General features: G+C 39.7%; 1 protein-coding gene across 1 annotated transcript in view; it reads right to left on the reverse strand.

The window, feature by feature from the left end:
- LOC141444571 (uncharacterized) overlaps positions 1-19992 on the reverse strand; it is a 52060-nt gene that overhangs the window by 18159 nt on the left and 13909 nt on the right. Inside the window, exons 2-3 of the mRNA XM_074110136.1 lie at positions 16113-16688; positions 11079-11851 (exon numbers count right to left, since the gene is read on the reverse strand). Of these exons, the coding sequence (XP_073966237.1) occupies positions 11079-11851; positions 16113-16664 (1325 nt within the window). The 5' untranslated portion in view covers positions 16665-16688. The remainder of the gene's footprint in view (positions 1-11078; positions 11852-16112; positions 16689-19992) is intronic.

Consider the following 19992-nt stretch of genomic DNA (forward strand, 5'->3'; position numbering starts at 1 on the left):
TTACTAGCACTATTGGTGAGCTATACGGGCTTTCGGACGGTTCTATGACGCCTTGTTCCAACATGGTTTTCACGTGTTCATCAATTTTCTTTTGCTGGTGGGGTTTCCTCGGGTAGTCTTTTTGCTTTATTGGTTTATTGTGTTCTAGTTTGATCCGGTGTTCCATCCATGTGTTGCCAATCGGGCTCTTGTCGCATTTCTCAAACTCGGCGGTCAACATCTGTTCCAGTTCCTCTTTCTGTTTCTGTGTTAGGCCGGTATTGTTTTCTTCCACTTGGTTTTCCTTTGTGACGTCGCTGTCTTCTTTTTTAGCTGGGGTGTTTCCCCACTGAAGGGTCAGTCCCACTCGTCTCAATACATCCATTCCAATAATGGTGCAATTTGCTGTTGGCAACACTCTAACCCAGTGCTTAAATGTGATTCCATTCAGCTCTATAGAGACTAGGACGTCCTTGTTTATTTCCACCTCGTTACCGTTTGCTAGTATTATTTTCCTACGCCTATCCTTCTGGGTTGCGTTGCTTTCGACGCATTTCTTGTACGTATCTGCATTTATATATGTGTTAGTTGAGCCTGTGTCTATCAAGCATTTTTGTTTTCCTCCCATTATAGATGCTTCTTTGAAATACCGGTTGTCCTCCCTTTGTATTTCATTTGCTGCTCCTGCACCTTCCTTTGTCCATCTGCAGCAGTTTTTGCTCAATACTCCTACTTTCCCGCATGTACTGCAGAATATTTGCCTCCTGCCTCGGCATTCTCTTGTGGAGTGTCCCGGTTTGCCGCACGACCAGCAGCATGTTGCGGAGTTGTAGTTGGGTTGTATTTTCCCTCGCCCGCTTGTTGTGCCTGGTCGGTGCTCCATTGGTGATCCCTTTGGTCGGTAATTGGTTTCTAGCTGCGGTATCGGTCCTATTCGGGTTTTTTCTTTGAATTTTTCCTTCTGTATATTTTCGTAGTCGGTCGTTAGTTGTATGAGGTCCTCTATGGTTGTGAAGTCTTGTTTCTTTACGTACGTTTTGTAATTCGGGTGCATGTTTTCATAGATCCGGTTTATCCTCTGTTCCTCCGACAGTTTGGCTTGTCTTCTCATTATTGTCTGTAAGTCTGTCACGTAATCTGTGAATTTCTCTGCGAACCTTTGCTTTCGTGTGATTACTATTTCTTCTAGTCTTGTTTCGTAATTGCTTGGAAAATAATAAAGTTTGTACAACTTCACGAACCCGTCCCAATCTTCCCATGCATCTTTATTATTTCTGTACCACCACAGTGCTTTCCCCCTTAACACGTGTGGTAGAGCTTGGAGCATTTGATCCTTTTTGATGTTTTTCGAGGTCATCAACTCTTCTATCCTTTCTAGGATTTCTACCGGATCACCGGTTCCGTCAAACGTTACTCCCCAGCTTCTCGTTAGACTCGTCATGTCCATTTCTGGTTGTTTTTCGGTGCTCATGGTTGTTTCCCCTTCGTTCGGTATCGCGGTCTCCTTCGTGTCTTCTGTTTCGTGGCCTTCTTGGCTTCGGATGTGGTCGGCTAGTTGTTTTCGTAGTTGTTCTACGGTTAAATTGTCGGTCGGTAACTCTTGTTCTTTTGATTCTTTAATTAATTCTGTTTTCGGTAGGCTGTATATCCAGGATGTGGGCATTACGCCTCGTACTAAGTCGATTAGTCCGTGCGTGTTGTCGGTCGGTCTGTTCGTTTGTCGTAATCGTCGGTTTTTCTCTACTATCTCTCCTGACTCTGAGCGAAACACTGTGAGTTATTTAGTTGGGCGCCAAATGTAACGTGGCGCTTCGGCGGGGAGTCGAACCCCGGTCTCCCGCGGGACAGGCGAGGGGATTGACTGCCACGTTAGATTGCAAACGTACCGTGGCACCTTCGCGCCGCGCTAACATTAGCCTACGATCCAGGTGCGGCTGCGCACTGAGGGTCTGGAGGCTTTCTATACTCGGACTAGCTCAGGGGTCTAGGTCAGGGAGATGATGTAAACACCGATTTGATAATACACAATACTGAGGGCTTTTATGCCTGTTTATTGATAACTAGTAAACCTACACCTTAAATACTAAATCACTACTTAAACTACGGCGAACTTAACCTACGGTTATTCTGTCCACGCTATCACTGCGCGAGAACGATCGCACCGCGGCGGCGGGACAGTGTTTAGTAAGGACGGCACGGACGGTTATTCACACCACGCTACCACTGCGCGAGGTCGATCGCACCGCGGCGGCGAGGCGGTGGTTAGTGGATACGGGATGGACGGCGGGTCTGGCCACGCTCCACTGCGCGAGGTAGATCGCACCGCGGTGGCGGGTCAGTGTTTAGTACGGATGTTACGGGCGGTTATCCTCACTCCGCTACCACTGCGCGAGGTCGATCGCACCGCGGCGGCGAGGCGGTAATTAGTAGGTACGGGAGGCTAGAGGGGGTTAGCGGGGAGAGGAGGAATCGGAGGGGGGGCGTCACTCGACGGCCCCACACGTCCAGCCAGGCTGCGCGAGAGATCGCACCGCTCCGGTCTAGTCGCGTCGGAGGACGCCGGGCAACTCCTGCTCTCGGCGGTGCGGCGCGGTTATATACTATCGCGGGGTATGGTGCGGTGCGCGGGCGGCGGCGGGGGCGGCGCTGCAGTGTTGTAGCGCACGGTCTGGCTCGCAGGTGTCGGCAGCGGTTGCGTCAGCCTGGCGCAGTGTTGTAGCCGCACGTTCCTTGACTCGTGACGGGTTCCCTCGTCACAACTTACTAGCGCTATCTAGTGAGGTTTTAGTGAACCACGTTATTTTCAATTGATTGTTTCGGAGATCAGGGGTGGGGGGTTTGGGAATGGTAAATTTTCGTCTTCTTTCGTGAATAAAATCAACACTGTTGATATTTTATAATAATAACAAAAATATATTTGAGATCCCTATAACGAACTCTTTCATTTTATATATGACACAGTATGGTTTGCAAAACTTTATTTTTTAGTTTCCCGATTTGTCCCCCGACAATGACCCTTACCCTTATTAAAAAAAATATTTATTTACTTTGCACATCTGTGTTCGGGTCATAGGATTACACCATCCTACCAAATTTCACTTGATTTGGGGTCCAGTAAATTCGGAGCAAATTGGCTGTGACAGACGGACGGACAAACAAACAGACGCACGAGTGATCCTATAAGGGTTCCGTTTTATTTGTGCGGAACCCTAAAAAGGGAAATCCTTAAAAAATAACCCTTTTAAAGATATTGCTTATTAGTCCGTAAATGACTAATATACAAATATGTAGTGCTTATGGTAAAATGGGCGTTCAAATAATACGTAATGCAAGTTTTGGAGATTTTGACCCCCCCCCCCCCATGTAACGCGCCGTAACATTTTTCGGTACTCCCCCTTCCTAAACGTTACATAACAACCAAATGACCATTTCTTATTTTTTTTTAGCTTTTCTTTAGCAGTTTTAACGAATTTAGTTGGTATTTTTTGGCACAGTTCCACTGGCAATCAGCATGAGAGCATTTATAGGCCAAGAACATCAACTGATGATGCGAATTTCCCACTTTTGGAGACATTATAGTACTTGTTACAAAAAAACTGTGACGTAACGCGTTCTTTGAACCCCCTCCCGCCCCTGTAACACATCGTCAACGTTTCACAACCCCTCCCCCCCAATTGCCTTCCTTCCTGCATTCCTCCCTTGTCAAAAATTGCGTTACGAAATACTTGAACGTCCCCTAATTGAAAATCGTCTGTACTGTACAGAACCCTTCGTGTTTTAGTAGTAATAGCACTTGTCCGGTATTTTTTAAACGTAAGTAAAGTTAATTTATAGTGCGGGAAATAACGTAGTCGCGTGTTCACTCGCTCAACACGTGGTTACTAAAGGAAAAATAGTTCAAACCAGGCTTGCACACATTGGAGGCTTGGACACGAGCCTGCTTGTATATTTTTAGCTAGATATATACATGTGTATCCTCAACTAGACGTTGCCGCAGAATTGGTATGTAGTTTGAAACTTCCTACAGGAACCACTATTTACGGATAAAAAGTAGCCTAAATGTATGTTAATCCAGAGTACCTATATATACCTAGTGCCATCGACGAAGACGCGTGATTTTCTCAAAATTAGACATTAATGACATGCACGCGTCATCGTGAATGACTCTACCTATTAAGATTGGTTTTTTGGAATCTTTTTGTATTTTTTATTTCAATTCCAAATTTTTACTTTTACGGTCATCCCGTAAAACCTAAATTGAAAATACAAACTGAAAGTTTCTCGATGAGGGCTACGGCATAGATGTCGCTAGCGTCGCTGCTTAAGTGACTAAGTAAGAAACAAACAAGCTGAGATATGAGGTGCATAGGGGAAATTTGTGTCGGTACCGTTGAGTGGTGTAGCGGTATAGCACGCGGTACGGATTACCGAGGACCTGGGTTCGATTCCCAGTGATGGTCTTATTTTTCTGTTTTTTCTGTGCATCTATATTTCAGTTTGTATTTTCGACTCTACCTATATTATCTGTATGTCAAACTTCATGCAATACCGTTCATTAGTTTTTGCGTGAAAGAGTAACAATCATCCAAACAAACATCTATCCATAGAAACTTTCGCGTTTATAATATTATTAAGATTGCAAAGTAAATACTTTTCTTTTCTCTTTATCTATTTGTTTTGCATTTGTGAATGTTTTGTAACAGCCCGATTACGGATATTTTCACATAGTAGTTCACTTCTCAAATCTTACTTTAATACTTACATACTTTTTAGGGTTCCGGAGCCAAAATGGCAAAAACGGAACCTTTCTTACTTATGCAAAGTAACGTTAGGCTGCATTTACACCAGAGAGGTGCGCGGAATGTGTTCATTAACCAATAGAAACAAACACACACAGTTACACAAAGTGTAACTGATGTCACCCGAGTTGCGGGACAGAATAATATAAGTACCCACACTTAAATACAAGTTGATTGACCCAAATTAGGCGGCCGGATGGCCATGTGGTTAGAGAGCCCGACTACGAAGCTTGAGGTTCCGGTTTCGATTCCCGGCCGGGGCAGATATTTGTATGAATAATACGAATGTTTTTTCTCGGCTCTTGGATGTTTGATTATTAAGGTATATTTATCTATATAAGCTTTTGCTCAGTTCGGGACTAGGGCAATTGGTGTAAACTTTCCCATGATATTTATTTATTTAAATACTAGTACTAGTAGGCTATGAATATAACCCTGGTTTGTACGCAAACGATTGGCTTACGAGCCAGCATAAATAAACGATATTTCTCAAACTCGTTATGTTGTCAGCTCTGCATCGTGTTTGTGTACCGACGTCTGCTCCTGCGCAGGTACCTACTTCACGTCTATTCCTGTCACAACTTATTCAAATCGATGCATACTTAAATGGTTGGACAAATATTGAAATACCTGAGCGGGAGACAGTGTTTTATGTTTTCTTTGTGATGTTGATGTAATATGGTAGATGACACCATAAAAGCACTTAGTTTTAGCCCTGAACACCAGATATTCAATCAACTGCACAATTAGACTCACAGTTCCTTTGAAAGAAATGTCTAAATAGTTATGGTTGTACTAAATCTGTGGGAGAATATATGTATCCTGTATGGTATAGAATGTAGGTATTCTGTTTTTTTTTTCGAAATTTGAGTAAGTACTGATTTTGGCATTATTTTGAGTTGGTTTATTATAATATCAACGAAAACTTTTTACTTTAAGCTAGGCAAAAATGTTCTAACATTAAATGTTTTAAACTTTTGTTATTTTCACTCATAGTTGAATACTATAATTACCTTTAGTCTGTAATGATATCACATTAATATACTTTAATAATACTTTAAAAGAGGTAGATTATTAAGCGCGCCGAGAATGATGCATATATTTTCGCTACAATTGTATTTTCTAGCTTGTGAAAGAAAAAGAAAACCACGATTCAATTTTCAGGGATTCCCATGGGAATATAGTAAGAATCAAATTTTGTTTTGTTACATTTTATCGTGTGCAGCTAATGTACGACCTGTAATTGGCGCCTTGAATGAACGACAAAAATCGACAGTGATAATTCATACCCTCATGTAATCACAGGCCTAGGGCACCGAATAAGTCGTTTCTGGGAAGTTGCATACGTTTTTATAATAAAATTCCAAAAAATATTATAAATTAAACACATTTAAAATTCAGATCTGTTGTCAAGAAGACATTAATATCAAAGGCGTATTATAAAGTTAATGATTATATCATGGACAGGGATATTTGGAAATAATTCCGATCCGCATTAGCGGTCCCTTCAAATAGCGAACTTATTGTGTTAAAAATAAAGTTGTGTTAAGTACTTGTGATGTATAGATATCATTTAATAATATTTCTGTTTAATAGTTATTTGTGTCACAAGGGAGCAAAATGGTGTATTTACGGCGAGGGCGTAAATTGAATCCAGAATGGAGCGAAGGATTCTACAATAGAATCCTGAGCGTAGAGAGGGATTGTAAAGTAGAATCCTAAGCGTAATGAGGGATTCAAGCGTCCAAGATGAAAATATTTTGCTCCCGAGTGGCTCATACAACTTTTCACACCGAGCATTAATAAACTTGAAAAAAATAATTCTAAATATTATTAAAGAACAACCAGCATAGAAAATGGCGTGACTTTAAAATTATCAACTTCAAAAAATGGCATTTGCAATAAAACACTTAGAAAAGCCTTGAACAGAAAAGTTGCACTTTGCTCCCTCTCGCCAGGGAGGAAAAGTTACTTTTCTGAAGGAGAGGTGTGACAAAAAATATACCTCGTTGAGTTTCTTGCCGGATTCTTCTCAACAGAGGATTTTCCGAACCGGTGGTAGATTTTTTTTGACATTCATATTTTGACTTTGACTTTGAATATGACTTTGTCCCGTTTGGTGTCGAGACCCTTGGTCCGTTGGGTCCTAGCGCCTTGAAGCTTTACCAAAATATCTATAACAGGGGACCGAAGAGCCGGCAGCTTCCTCGGACATAGAATTAGCTTAGCTATTCAAAGAGTAAACGCTGTCAGCATTTTCGGAATCTTGCCTAAGGGGGCTGTTTTTAATCATTTGTTCATCATCATCATCCCAGCCTATATACGTCCCACTGCTGGGCACAGGCCTCCTCTCAGAACAAGAGGGCTTGGGCCATATAGTTCCCACGCGGGCCCAGTGCGGATTGGGAACTTCACACGCACCATTGAATTTCTTCGCAGGTTTGTGCAGGTTTCCTCACGATGTTTTCCTTCACCGCAAAGCTCGTGGTAAATTTCAAATGTAATTCCGCACATGAATTTCGAAAAACTCAGAGGTGCGAGCCGGGGTTTGAACCCACGACCCTCTGTTTGAGAGGCGATAGGTCAAACCACTAGGCCACCACGGCTTAATCATTTGTTGTTTGTGTTTAATTTGAGTTTTTTTTTGTTCTATGTAGGCATTTTAAGTCTAGGATAGTTTGTTGTAAAATAGCTGTTGCCCGCGACTCTGTCCGTGTAGAATTCGTTTATCACTATCCCGCGGGAACTATGCAATTTTCCGGGATATAAACTATCCTATGTCCATCCCCGGGACTCAAACTATCTTTATAACGAATTTCATCTAAATCGGTTCAGCGGTTGAGACGTGACAAGGTAACACACAAACAGATTAACAAACTTTCGCATTTACGATATTCATCATCATCATCCCAGCCTATATACGTCCACTGCTGGGCACAGGCCTCCTCTCAGAACAAGAGGGCTTGGGCCATATAGTTCCCACGCGGGCCCAGTGCGGATTGGGAACTTCACACGCACCATTGAATTTCTTCGCAGGTTTGTGCAGGTTTCCTCACGATGTTTTCCTTCACCGCAAAGCTCGTGGTAAATTTCAAATGTAATTCCGCACATGAATTTCGAAAAACTCAGAGGTGCGAGCCGGGGTTTGAACCCACGACCCTCTGTTTGAGAGGCGATAGGTCAAACCACTAGGCCACCACGGCTTAATCATTTGTTGTTTGTGTTTAATTTGAGTTTTTTTTTGTTCTATGTAGGCATTTTAAGTCTAGGATAGTTTGTTGTAAAATAGCTGTTGCCCGCGACTCTGTCCGTGTAGAATTCGTTTATCACTATCCCGCGGGAACTATGCAATTTTCCGGGATATAAACTATCCTATGTCCATCCCCGGGACTCAAACTATCTTTATAACGAATTTCATCTAAATCGGTTCAGCGGTTGAGACGTGACAATTTAACACACAAACAGATTAACAAACTTTCGCATTTACGATATTCATCATCATCATCCCAGCCTATATACGTCCCACTGCTGGACACAGGCTTCCTCTCAGAATGAGAGGGCTTGGGCCGTAGTTCCCACGCAGGCCCAGTGCGGATTGGGAACTTCACACATACCACTGAATTACTTCACAGGTGTGTGCAGGTTTCCTCGCAACGTTTTCCTTCACCGTAAAGCTCGTAGGTACTTAATAATTGTTTTAAATGTAATTTCGCACCATGAATTTCGAAAAACACAGAGGTGCGGGCCGGGGTTTGAACTCACGAACCTCATTTATGATATTAGTGGGATATATTTTATTTATATAAGTAGGTAATTTAATAATAATTTAATAATTCCGGGTCGGCAAATTCGGGGTCGTGCACTAACCGAACCGATTTTATCTAATCAGAATCTCCCTGTTTATAAGCATATATAGCTACATATCAGCTCCATACCATAATAATATTACTATTACCGGTACATACCTATCTAATTCAGTAACATACAAACAAGGAAAATTTTAAATAAAAAACTTGAAATTAGAACTAAACACGTTTTTGGGATGTCCCCCAAGTTAGATTGGTTTGTTTTAATAGTACATTGTGTCCTAAGGGCGGTAAATAAGGAATTGAGTCGATAAACTTTTTCTTGAAATGAAGTAGTTTATTTTGCTTCAGACATGGTAAATCGGTCTTAAAAAATAGTGCTAATGAGCTGCGATAATTATGTCTAACCAGATACACTGGCATGCAAACAAATCTTATTTTCTAGATTTTTTTTTTACCTAAAATAAATAATGTTATTCAGCAAGATTAAATACTGATTATTAATAAATTGTAAAATTGAAATTAATCGTTAGAGATAAATAAGTTACTAACCCCTTCTTAAATTTATTTACTAATATATTATGTGTTTTGTTACATGAAATAAATGATTTGAATTGAATTTAATATTAATTTCTGCATAACAACATGCAACATATTTATAAGGCCACATTTAATGCAAATAAATAATTGAAAATTGAAATTGAACAATGTGATAACTTTCATGTTATTATTTAAAGAATTCTTTGATAGAATAAAATGCTTTCCTTCAGCTTGTAACTTGTTGCCATCGTTAAGCCTCCTGGAATATACATAGTAATATGCCACGTAATATGTCACGAAGACAGTGGTAAAAAAAAAATTTAGGGCACCTCCCATACACGTAAAGTGGGGGTGATTTATTTTTCTCGACTAACCGTATAGTTTTGGTTATCGTTTGATAGGTCTTTTAAAACCATTGGGGGGTTGCCCAGACGATTTTTCGAGATTCAGTGATCGGTATCGGTTTGCGAAATATTCAACTTTAAGCCCCTCTCTAAAATCTACTGTTGGGTGGAAAATTTTGAAAAAATTCAGGATGGTAGTAAGATATTAAATAGCAGCCTAAGGTATAAAATATACCTAAACTAGGAAGATTCCGTACACGATACGAAAGCATTAGAAAAATATAACTTGATTTTTTCGTAATGTCTACGGAACCCTATCTTGGGCGTGTCCGACACGCTCTTGGCCGGTCATTTATTCTAGAATAATTTATCCGCGAAGAATTCATTCGTCATTTGAAAAGTGGTTTATATTTTATTGGGATAAACCCGGGAAATATACATGGTTTTTTGTTTTGGGTTAGTTATTTTTGTAACCTGAGAAATAGATTTAGGTACACATTTTCCATACACAGAAAAACACTTTAGAGGGACATAACAAATTAATAATAAAAAAAATATATAAATTGGGCCCCACTCAACATAATGTTGGTCCTAATGACGTCTCCAGAATCGCCCTGTATATAAATGCAAGTCAATAATATTCAAATAAATAGTATATTTCACGTCTTGGAGGTAAAACAGCTATTTTCGTCCCGAGTGGGCTGGATGACGCAAGCCCTCAGTTTTCCTCACAGATATATGATAATTCAAGCCTTTAGCGGCTGGCGAATAATTGTACTTCACCTAATGAATATATGTATGTTGTCAATCCACTCTGCTTTCGCGTGAAAAATGGGTCACGCGCTGAATGAATAACCTTCCAATAAAAACCATGTTGTTTGTGGAAACGGGGGAACCATCGAACGGGTCGGCAGGTACCACCAGCCATTATGTATCTACCGCCTAACGTTGAGCGTTTGCACGTCAAAATAATCCAATAACGTGTCTGTCAACTTGAAAGTTCGACTTTAGCGACATATTCATACATATTCATAGGAACTTGTTTAAAAATTGATAGACCACTTATTTGGCTGATGGTACACGTACATGTCCATTTACTTTGAAATAGGTATATTTAGATTGAAAATTAGATTCAGCGTACAACCTTTTAACTTTTATAGACTTATCTCGTAGAAGTGAGTATGAGTAGGTATTCTATGTGTAACAAACACGACCTGTCAATTTGTCGCTTGTCGTATCTAAAAGCGCGCCAAAGGCAGACTTGTCCGGTGTACAGTCACCAGCACCAATATCTGACACAACAAGCGTGCATAAATATCTGATACGACTCTATTTCTAGGGCCGGAAGGACGTGTCAGATATTTTTGCACGCTCCGCTGTGGCAGATATTAATGCTGGTGACTGTACCTAGATGGTTGTCTATAGTCGGCCCTGGCCTACGAACAAATGGCCCTGTACTACGAAGTGCAAAATTCGAACTTCGTATCTTGCTGTCCCGCTGACGCTAATATTATTTAAACAAGAGTGAGAGAGACGGTACGATACGAACTTCGATTTTCCAATTTCGTAGTGGCCCCCCTTGGGTGGGTTTAGGATTCAAAAAGACTCACCCGTACGCTGCTTTCGTATCCAGCTGCGACAGCTTCACACACAACCCCTTCCTCTCCTCCACTTTCAGTTTCCTCGCATGCTCCTCAAATATCTCCTTGCAAGGTTTCCTGCTCATCTGACAACACTCCAGCTTAGCAAACTCCGCCAACAGCTCCTTCTGTAGATCTTTATACTGCTTCATTGTCATCAGCGACCCTGATGATGCCTTCGGCCGCTTCTTTTCTGAATCAAGCAGCTCTTGGTGCAAATCTTGATGCAACTCCTTTGGGACCTCCTGGTATCTCTCTACTTCTGTGGTTATATCTTGGTATTTTTCCAAGTCACTGTTGTAGATAGGTGATGAGCGGTCCGGAGATAGAATGTACTCTGAGCTAGTGAGTTGTGGTGAACCCAAATTGACAGAAACTGGGCTGGATACATTTTCAGAATACGGCGGCGTTGGATAGGCGGCTTGGTAGCTGCTGTCTAGCTCGAAATTTAAGAGTGTTTTGTTGAATTCTTCTAGAGGATCTATCTCTTTGGGGATGTAGTTCTCGCTAAGCATTTCGATATAATCGTGGAGTATATCCTCTGGTAATTCGGATGCATCTTCGTTGACGTATTCTTGCGCGGTTTGCCAGAGTAAGCTTTGTTGCTCGCAGTTTTCTGGAAAGTTCTGTACGTTTGTCTCGATTGTGGAGAGAGCTTGGTTGATTTCGGAGAGGTCTGTATTGGGTTTTACGAAGACTTGGCCGCCTGTGTAGTTGTTCGTGTTGAACGGGACCCGACATATCTGAAAAGATGAAGTTTTTGAATAAATACTGAATTGAAATAATTTAGGGAAGGCACAAACGGGCTTCAGACGAGGTTCAGTCGGTTTTGTTCTATTTTGAGAAAACAGCGTTCCAAGGTCAAAAAAATGACATATCAGCGCCGTTAGCAAGATAGGCAGTTTGCTGATTTGGGAGCATTTTGTGATATGAGCATTTTTTATTTCATTAAGTAATTTTATTTTTAATTTCTTTGTTCCACGTTGTTATGAATGGATGTTTTTTCTTTCAAGTTCACGATTTACTTCTCTATTCTTAGTTAGATAAATAGAGTATACTGTCAAGCTCAAAAAATAGTTTAAACGATCTAGATTTATTGTGGGGCTTTTTCAAAGGCTAACTTTCTTATCTAATGCTATAAACTACAATCCTTACAATATATTATTACAAACTAGTGTTTATGTTTACCAGCGGCTACACACACGTAAACCAAATTTTACGTGAATTTTCGAAATTTTATCCCGACTCCATATCAAAGGCCATTTAAATCCGTTTAGCGGTTTTAGGACGTATTCAATGGCCGTAGAGTCAAAGAATTCGAATAGCGAGAAACTAAGGCAAGCAGCTGCAAAAAACCCATATAGACTTCCTCGTAAACTATGGAGTGCTTTGTTCACAGAAAATGCATTTCTCCGAACATAAGTTCGCAAAAACTTTTCAAAAAAACAAAAGATACGAGTATCTTTGCCCCGCAAACAAATAAGAGAGGAGATCGTGCTCGAAACTAAGTACTGAACCAGTGAGATACACCTTTGGCCTCATTTGCAACTGCATTAGGTGAGATTAGGGGTCATTGACATCACAGGTCAAATTACGTAAAAAAACTAGCACTTTAGCTTCATAATAATTCAAAATGGTGAACTGTCACAGGACGCAAAGGAATTCGCTCAAATCTTCCAGGTGAGTTTTGGAACCCTAAAAATTTATTCAAATTGTAAGTAAAACTTAAATAAATATCCTATTTACCTTTTTTGTTACAGATATTTTGATTAATCACTAATTCATGTCAATTTAAGATATCTTTTCTTTGTCTAGCCGAAAAGCCGGATAAAATAAAATGGTGCTTTATTTTATCACATTTCGTTGTCAATGTCGCGTATCTGATAGCTTACCTATCGAAAGAATGATGAAAGTTCATGAATTACTTTATTACTATTGATATTGATATTGAGTAGGTATTTGACTAAGTACCTATTTTTTATTTATTTATTTTATACATTAAAGCTTGACCACGCATGTTATCGACTAGAAAAACAATTTTTAAGCTACCTTTACAAGTAGACATTTTTAAAACGAGACTGATATACAGGTTTTTCAAAAAATCACTATAAATCCAATTTTCATCCGAATCAATTTTTCTCTTAGCTAACATAATATATCTATATTTGCATAATAATATACAGGATATGGCAAATTGGCAAAATAAAGTATAGTAAGTACCTATTAAATTAACGCCCTGCGCATCTAGTACCTACAATAACGGATTTAGGATATTGATGGGGCTAACGCGTTTTTGCAGTGCATCAGGTATGTTTGCAGAAGCACGCGTTGACGGCTTTGCAGCGATACTGCGCAGGAGTATATAGCCTTCTGATTAGCCAAGGGCGCTGGCTGATAGTATCATAGCCGTCCGCCGTATCATTCTAAGAGGAACTTTGTGCCCAGCAGTGGGGCGTTTATAAGCTAATATAGGTAGTGCCACGAGATTTGAAGTGAATGATTACACACACAGCTACAACATGTCGTGTAATGACAGCAAGATTTTGACATTTACTCATTCATTTCATTTATTCTCCTTTGCAATCAGTTCTTTTTGTAGCTGTGTAAGTAATAATTTATGAATGAAGAAATGAGAATGAATGAGTAAATGTCCAAATCCTGCTGGCCTTATACGAAATGTTGTAGCTGTGTGTTGGTTTTTTGAAGTCTTTTTGTATTTTTTATTTCAACTCCAAATTTGTTACTTTTATGGGTATCCCGTGAAACGATATCGAAAATACAAACTGAGACATGGATGCACAGAAAAACCAGATGCACAAAAAGAGACTAGCACTGGGAATCGAACCCAGGTCCTCATCAATCCGTGCTGCGTGCTATAACTCCTACACCACTGCTGGACAGGAATCTAGACACGAATTTTTCCTATGCATACATATCTTAGGTTGCTTATTTCTACTATGCTACTTAAGCAGGAGCACTGGCGACATCTATGTTTCGTCGAGAGACGTCACATTCTTTCGGAACTAACCGCTCACCCAGACAAGAGATGTCGCTACTAAGCAATCAAAATTATGATTAAAAAAACAAAAATAAAAACAAAAAGACTAAAAAAAAAAATCATAATTGTGTGCATCCATATCTCAGTTTGTATTTTCGATGTAGCTGTGAGTGTAATCATTCACTTCAACTCTCGTGGCACTATCTATACTATATAATGATGAAACGCAAGACGCCTCCTCTTGCTTTAATGCTCTAATCTAAGGCCTCTAAGTGTAAGTTAATTAATATAAATAACGTTCGCAACCGTATAATAATAATGAAACGAGACTTCCAGACTGACCGTTAATAGGTGTTAATTGAATGATAGATTAGGCTAACGTCTGAAGTTAAAGGACGTGATTTTTAACACATTTAGACATTTTTGTAGGAAATTGACTGATGCACATTTTCACATTTGTGTGGTGTTTTCAAATAGCTAGCACGCAGATGATACTTTCATTCACTCATTCAGTTCATTCGTGCCAGCTCATGTGCATCGATAAATACCGGATAACTCACGTCTTAAATCGAGTTTAACTCGACATGTTCCGAGCTAATTCGTAGCCCTTCTTCCTGGATCAACGCATTAAATATGGTCTAAGATTATACAAAAGCTATACGTTACGGGTGACGCCCGTTTGATAGTCACTATATAGCAGCTCTTGGCCAATGCCAGACACGACGACACTTCGGGAGACCTTTTGGTTCAGATTAAAGGACTGCGCTAAGCGCAGCATGGCCACCTTCAAAATTTACCACCTTAACTGGGAAAAGCTAGCGGAAAAACGCACAGATTGGCGCAGACGCGTATTGGAGGATCGCAAGTATTGAGATGAAGCCTGGCTCAAGACACTTCCTGACAAGAGACAGAAACGACACCAAGGCGGTTCTGCACCAACCTCCGCTAACTTCTCTTGTTAGACCTGTGTACGAACATGTCGCTTTCGCATCGGTCTAGTCAGCCACCAAAGACGTGCACAGACAATACGCCAAAACTCATCTGGAACAGACGCGTAGGCCTGCATGATTGATGTAGCAGCTATATTGACCTACCAGCCATCCAGCCATCGGTATTAGTAGCACTAGCACACACACAAGGAAACAAGCACATTTTCGAGCAACAACTGCTAAAGAGAATAGAATCACTACTACGAGTTGACTAAAGTGTTGGTAGTTTACACGTCCAAGTTTTTCATACTACCCGCAGTTCATTATCAGTTTTAGTTATATTAGAGCATTTAATGTTTAGTACAAGTAACCATTAGGATGTAAAACTTTAGGTCTAGTCACTGTCTAGTAATCAATTCGGACATACAAGTTTAGCTGTCATGATATTAGGGCTAATGAAAATTATATCTAACGTTGGTATGCCTAGTGAAATTAGCTTTTATGACACAGTCAAAAGCTTGTCAAAATCAAAAAACAACAAAGTCAAAATATTAAAAGTGAACAACATGTATTCACTGTTCTTCAACATGCGTGCAGCAGAAATGTGCAGTGTGGAGAACGTGTGAAGTCAAAGGAGCTGCATGAATATACTTTGTTGCATAGACATAATATCGTAAGGTCGCGGGTGAGCAAAGTAACTATTTATAGTTCATTGAATCATGTTTTGACTACTTTTGACAGCTTATAAAGAGTACTTCAATTGATTGATGTGTCAAAATACCTTATTATCTTTGACGATATTTAAAAAAATATTAGTTATATAATATATTATTTTTATATATGTAAGGGGGGAAAACAAGCATGCGGGTCACCTGATGGAAAGCAATCACCGCCGCCCATGGACACGTGTCAACACGAGGGGTATCACAGGTGCGTTGCCGGCCCTTTGAGAGACTGATAGGCTTGTTTTTTAAACATCCCTAAGTCGTACCGCTCCGGAAATATTGTCCCAGGAAGCTGGTTTCATGCTTTAGTCGTGCGTGGAAAAAAGTTTCGCTTAAAACGTTATATATATACCTGTTTGTAGTTATCCGCATCTCTGGAATACGGATGCGGTTTACCAACAACATCGCTGACCCTATTCTTGAGGGGAGTCCTAGATATAACAACAGTTTGCGTTTTCGTTTCTTTCCCAATCTTTAAATTATCAAGTTTCTTAACTATATCGTCTTTTTCATCTTTCGTTTCATTCTGCTCTGAATATCCACTGTCTTTTGATGAATGTGAACCAAACCTCCCACTCCGTGTTTCAGTTGTTTCTTTTAAATCGTCAGTTTCATTGTCAGACGTTTCTACTGGTTTAGCGCTTTTAGTGAAAGAGAATTGCTTGAACTCATCGCTTCTATTGTCATCTTCTTTATCTTTTATTTCTATCTTCTGGAAGTCTTTTAGCAGAGTTGCAACTGATGTAACTTTGAGAGGTTTGTATTCTGGCTTGGGTTCTTCATTTTTCTTCTCCGGTTCTTTTTTGTTTTTCTTCTGGAAGAGTGTGGATATGATTTTTATTATATTCGGTTTTTTTTCTTTCTCCATTGGTGTTTTTGTGGCGGACATTGTTGCTGTTCCCATGATGAGGTCTAGTTCAAGTGCATCCTGGAACAAAGAGAAAGGTGTATTAAGGAGCGTTAAGGAGGATCATCATTCATCACATCAAACGATTGATTGATTCAGGGGTTATTTTGCGGAGATACGAACTACTCGACACTTTGACGTGCAGTGGGTCAATTCCAGGGTAGGCAGCTGGCAGTTTGCGCCTGCGCAGCAGCACGCCGCCTTCCCGTAGCAGGGTAGGCAAGACAAGCGCTGCCTACCCTCAATGCACGCCGTAGTCCTTACCTACCACAAAAGGAAAATCGGAACCCTTGCGTGTCTGTCTATCAGTCCGTCTTCCGTCACAGCAAATTTGCTCCGAAACTACTGAAACGATTGAGTTGAATTGCTATCTACACATTATGCAAGTCGGTGATCCAAAAACAGTCATGTAACGTGGGTAAGTAAATTCATTTTAAACATGGGGTCACTTGTAAAGTAGGTATAAATTAGAAAATAAAAATAAAATAGCACACTTTCATCCAACAAACATCCCTCTTTATCTCGGAAACTAATGGGAGTAAAATTGTTTACAAATACATTCAATTTTTCATTATTAAGTACATTAAAGGAAAATCTATAAGAAGTTCATGATGTTTAAAATAACATAGGAAAATTCCATAATGCGCAGTGTACCGAACGCTCTCCACGCAAGTTTGCACACTTAATATCAAGTTTTTTAATGCGGTAAATTAAACTTTTGTACTATTGAAAATTATAACTATATTTTGTTTTTAATATTATTCGTTGCTGATGTATTCAACCAATCGACCTAAATTAGGTGGCATGCTAGTATTATAATCATTGTGGTAGTCATCACGCACTATATTTAAAGAATTTCTCGGTAGCGCTATGTCTGCCCACTGAGTTAAATAACTCGTGAAGGGAGCTTATTACACCGTAACGAATTAGCAAGTTAAGCTCGAATCTCTTTGCTTTGTCAGTGACAATGCAGGACCTAAATTTGGCGTAGTCAAGATAAATTTCGCGAGGCACTGTAATGGCACACAACACGTTAAATTACGGATTTTTAGATGAACAAAAAAAACGAGAAACTTCCAAAGCACGAGGTGTAGGCGATGGCTCATGTGTAGCGCCGCCTCTGGCTATCGTTATATTTTAATATTGAATTATCAAAGTAACATAATTTGCAAATTAAGCTCAAATCTCTTTATTGTTTAAATGTTGTATTACAATCCACATTGTATTGTATTGTATTCTGTTACAGTTTCCAGGTTATCTAGTACAGGACGGCTAAAAAATAATGGCCAATGTCATCAAATTCTCAGCCCATTCATAACAAAATGTGACCACGACAGTTACGGCGGTTGAAGCCATAGTAAAATAGGACAAGTAATTTCACTACAAACAAAAGTACATCGCGCGGCTTAAATGTGCGTGCGCCAGTTGGCGCCGATACGCAGGCACCCGCCGCACGCACACACTGATAATATAAGCAGGATTAAAATATTCTCTCGTCAAGGCTGCGCTGCGAAAAAAAGAGCGAAACAGACAGACAGCGATAGACATCGACAACCCTAAGCGCCCGCGCCGGAGTAGGCAGTTAAGTCTCCTAAAGGGGCGGTTACATACTTCTCCTATTTTACTATGGTTGAAACGCTCGTATAATGATCCTGAGACAAGTATAACCACCTGCGACCCATCCCATCATACAACAAAATATGACATCGAAATTTAAAACTTTAATGTCTCATAGATAAAGTTTTTTTTTTTGTAAATTTGAATGATACAGAAAAAATGACACTATTCCTTTTTCAAAAGATACAAGTTTTATTGCTAACAATATGTACTAGATATTATCACTTTGATGGAACCCTGGAGGATGAATTACGCATCGGTGTGAGCGACACCCCTTTGTTTGTAAACAGTGCTCGGCAAGCTGCCAGACGTGCGAAGTTAAGATGCGCGAATGTTATAGGTACATTTATAGATACTATATAGACATGCCTAGTGATAAACATGTTATGGTTACTGACAAGAATTTCCTTTATAATAGGTAAAAAGGTTCTCTATCGTTTGCCCGAATTTCATATGCCCGAATGTATCGTTTTCCAGAATTTTCATTTGCCATAAAGTAATTTATTTCTGAAATAGTAATTTCTCCTAACCTACTGCATTCTATATGTGTCGCGAATAATCGCGATTAAGAATTATTGGTGAGTTCCTTAAACGATTTCTGAACGCAACTTTAATATCTGGTAGCACTAAATGTATGTATTATATTGTTTAAACCAATGTATCGTAGCTTTTACCATTTCTGACTCTTATACCTACTCACTCTTTGTGTCGTCCAACTGAATGCTCCTCTCATCCACTCAAAGGTTGACTGGTAAAGATCTCTTGTACAAGTATCTCAAAGTTTGTCAGTTGTATTTCGTTTCTTTTATTTTTTTTGTACAATAAAGAGTTTACATACAATACGAAACCGTATATAACGTATAAGATCCAACGTTGAAATTCGCCGAAACCGAAAATCCAAACACTAACAGATTTTGCCTTTGTTAGTTCTCAATATATATTCGGAGATATTTAGCAGTTTTTTGTATAATATAGAATTATCACGGCTTCGTGATTTCAATAATAACTTTTACAAACATAAAACAGAACCTGTTTTGTATGTATGTATGTAAACTCTTTATTGTACAAAAGAAAAGAAACAAAACACAATTGATAAACTTTGAGATACTTGTACAAAGGCGGACTTATCCCTATAAGGGATCTCTACCAGTCAACCTTTGAGTAGATGAGAGGAGTAACCAGTTAGGGTCCGACAAAGAGCGCGTTTAAGAGTAAAAAAAATGTGGAAGCTACTATACAGTCTTTTAAACAATATAATACATAAACTACAATATAAATAAATCAATAAACTACTATGTTTATGAAGTTCTATGTTTTCGTCAAATGGCACGCGTGCCGTTATTATCATGTCTAGGTACTTGGTTATTTTATGTGCGTCACAAAACCACTATAGGCAGTTTTAATGTTAATGCAGTAGGTATGTCACTTACGCATTTAACTATTGTTTAACTTTTTAAATGTATCAGGTTGTTCATACCTATTCATGAGCGGCGGGAGGGGGTGCAAGGGCACTCGCATCTCCCTGACGAACCCAACGACCAAAAAGTTAGAACCCCCCCGACTTTGTCACTTCCAAGTTCAATAACTCAGAAACGGCTACACCGATTTTGATGAAACATGTCTAAGAACCATCGCCAGAGAACCTGATTTCCAATAAAAAAAACCGCATTCAAATCGGTCCACCCGTTTAAGAGCTACGGTGCCACAG

Source organism: Choristoneura fumiferana, chromosome 30 (assembly GCF_025370935.1).
Source record: "Choristoneura fumiferana chromosome 30, NRCan_CFum_1, whole genome shotgun sequence".
NCBI classification, from domain to species: domain Eukaryota; kingdom Metazoa; phylum Arthropoda; class Insecta; order Lepidoptera; family Tortricidae; genus Choristoneura; species Choristoneura fumiferana.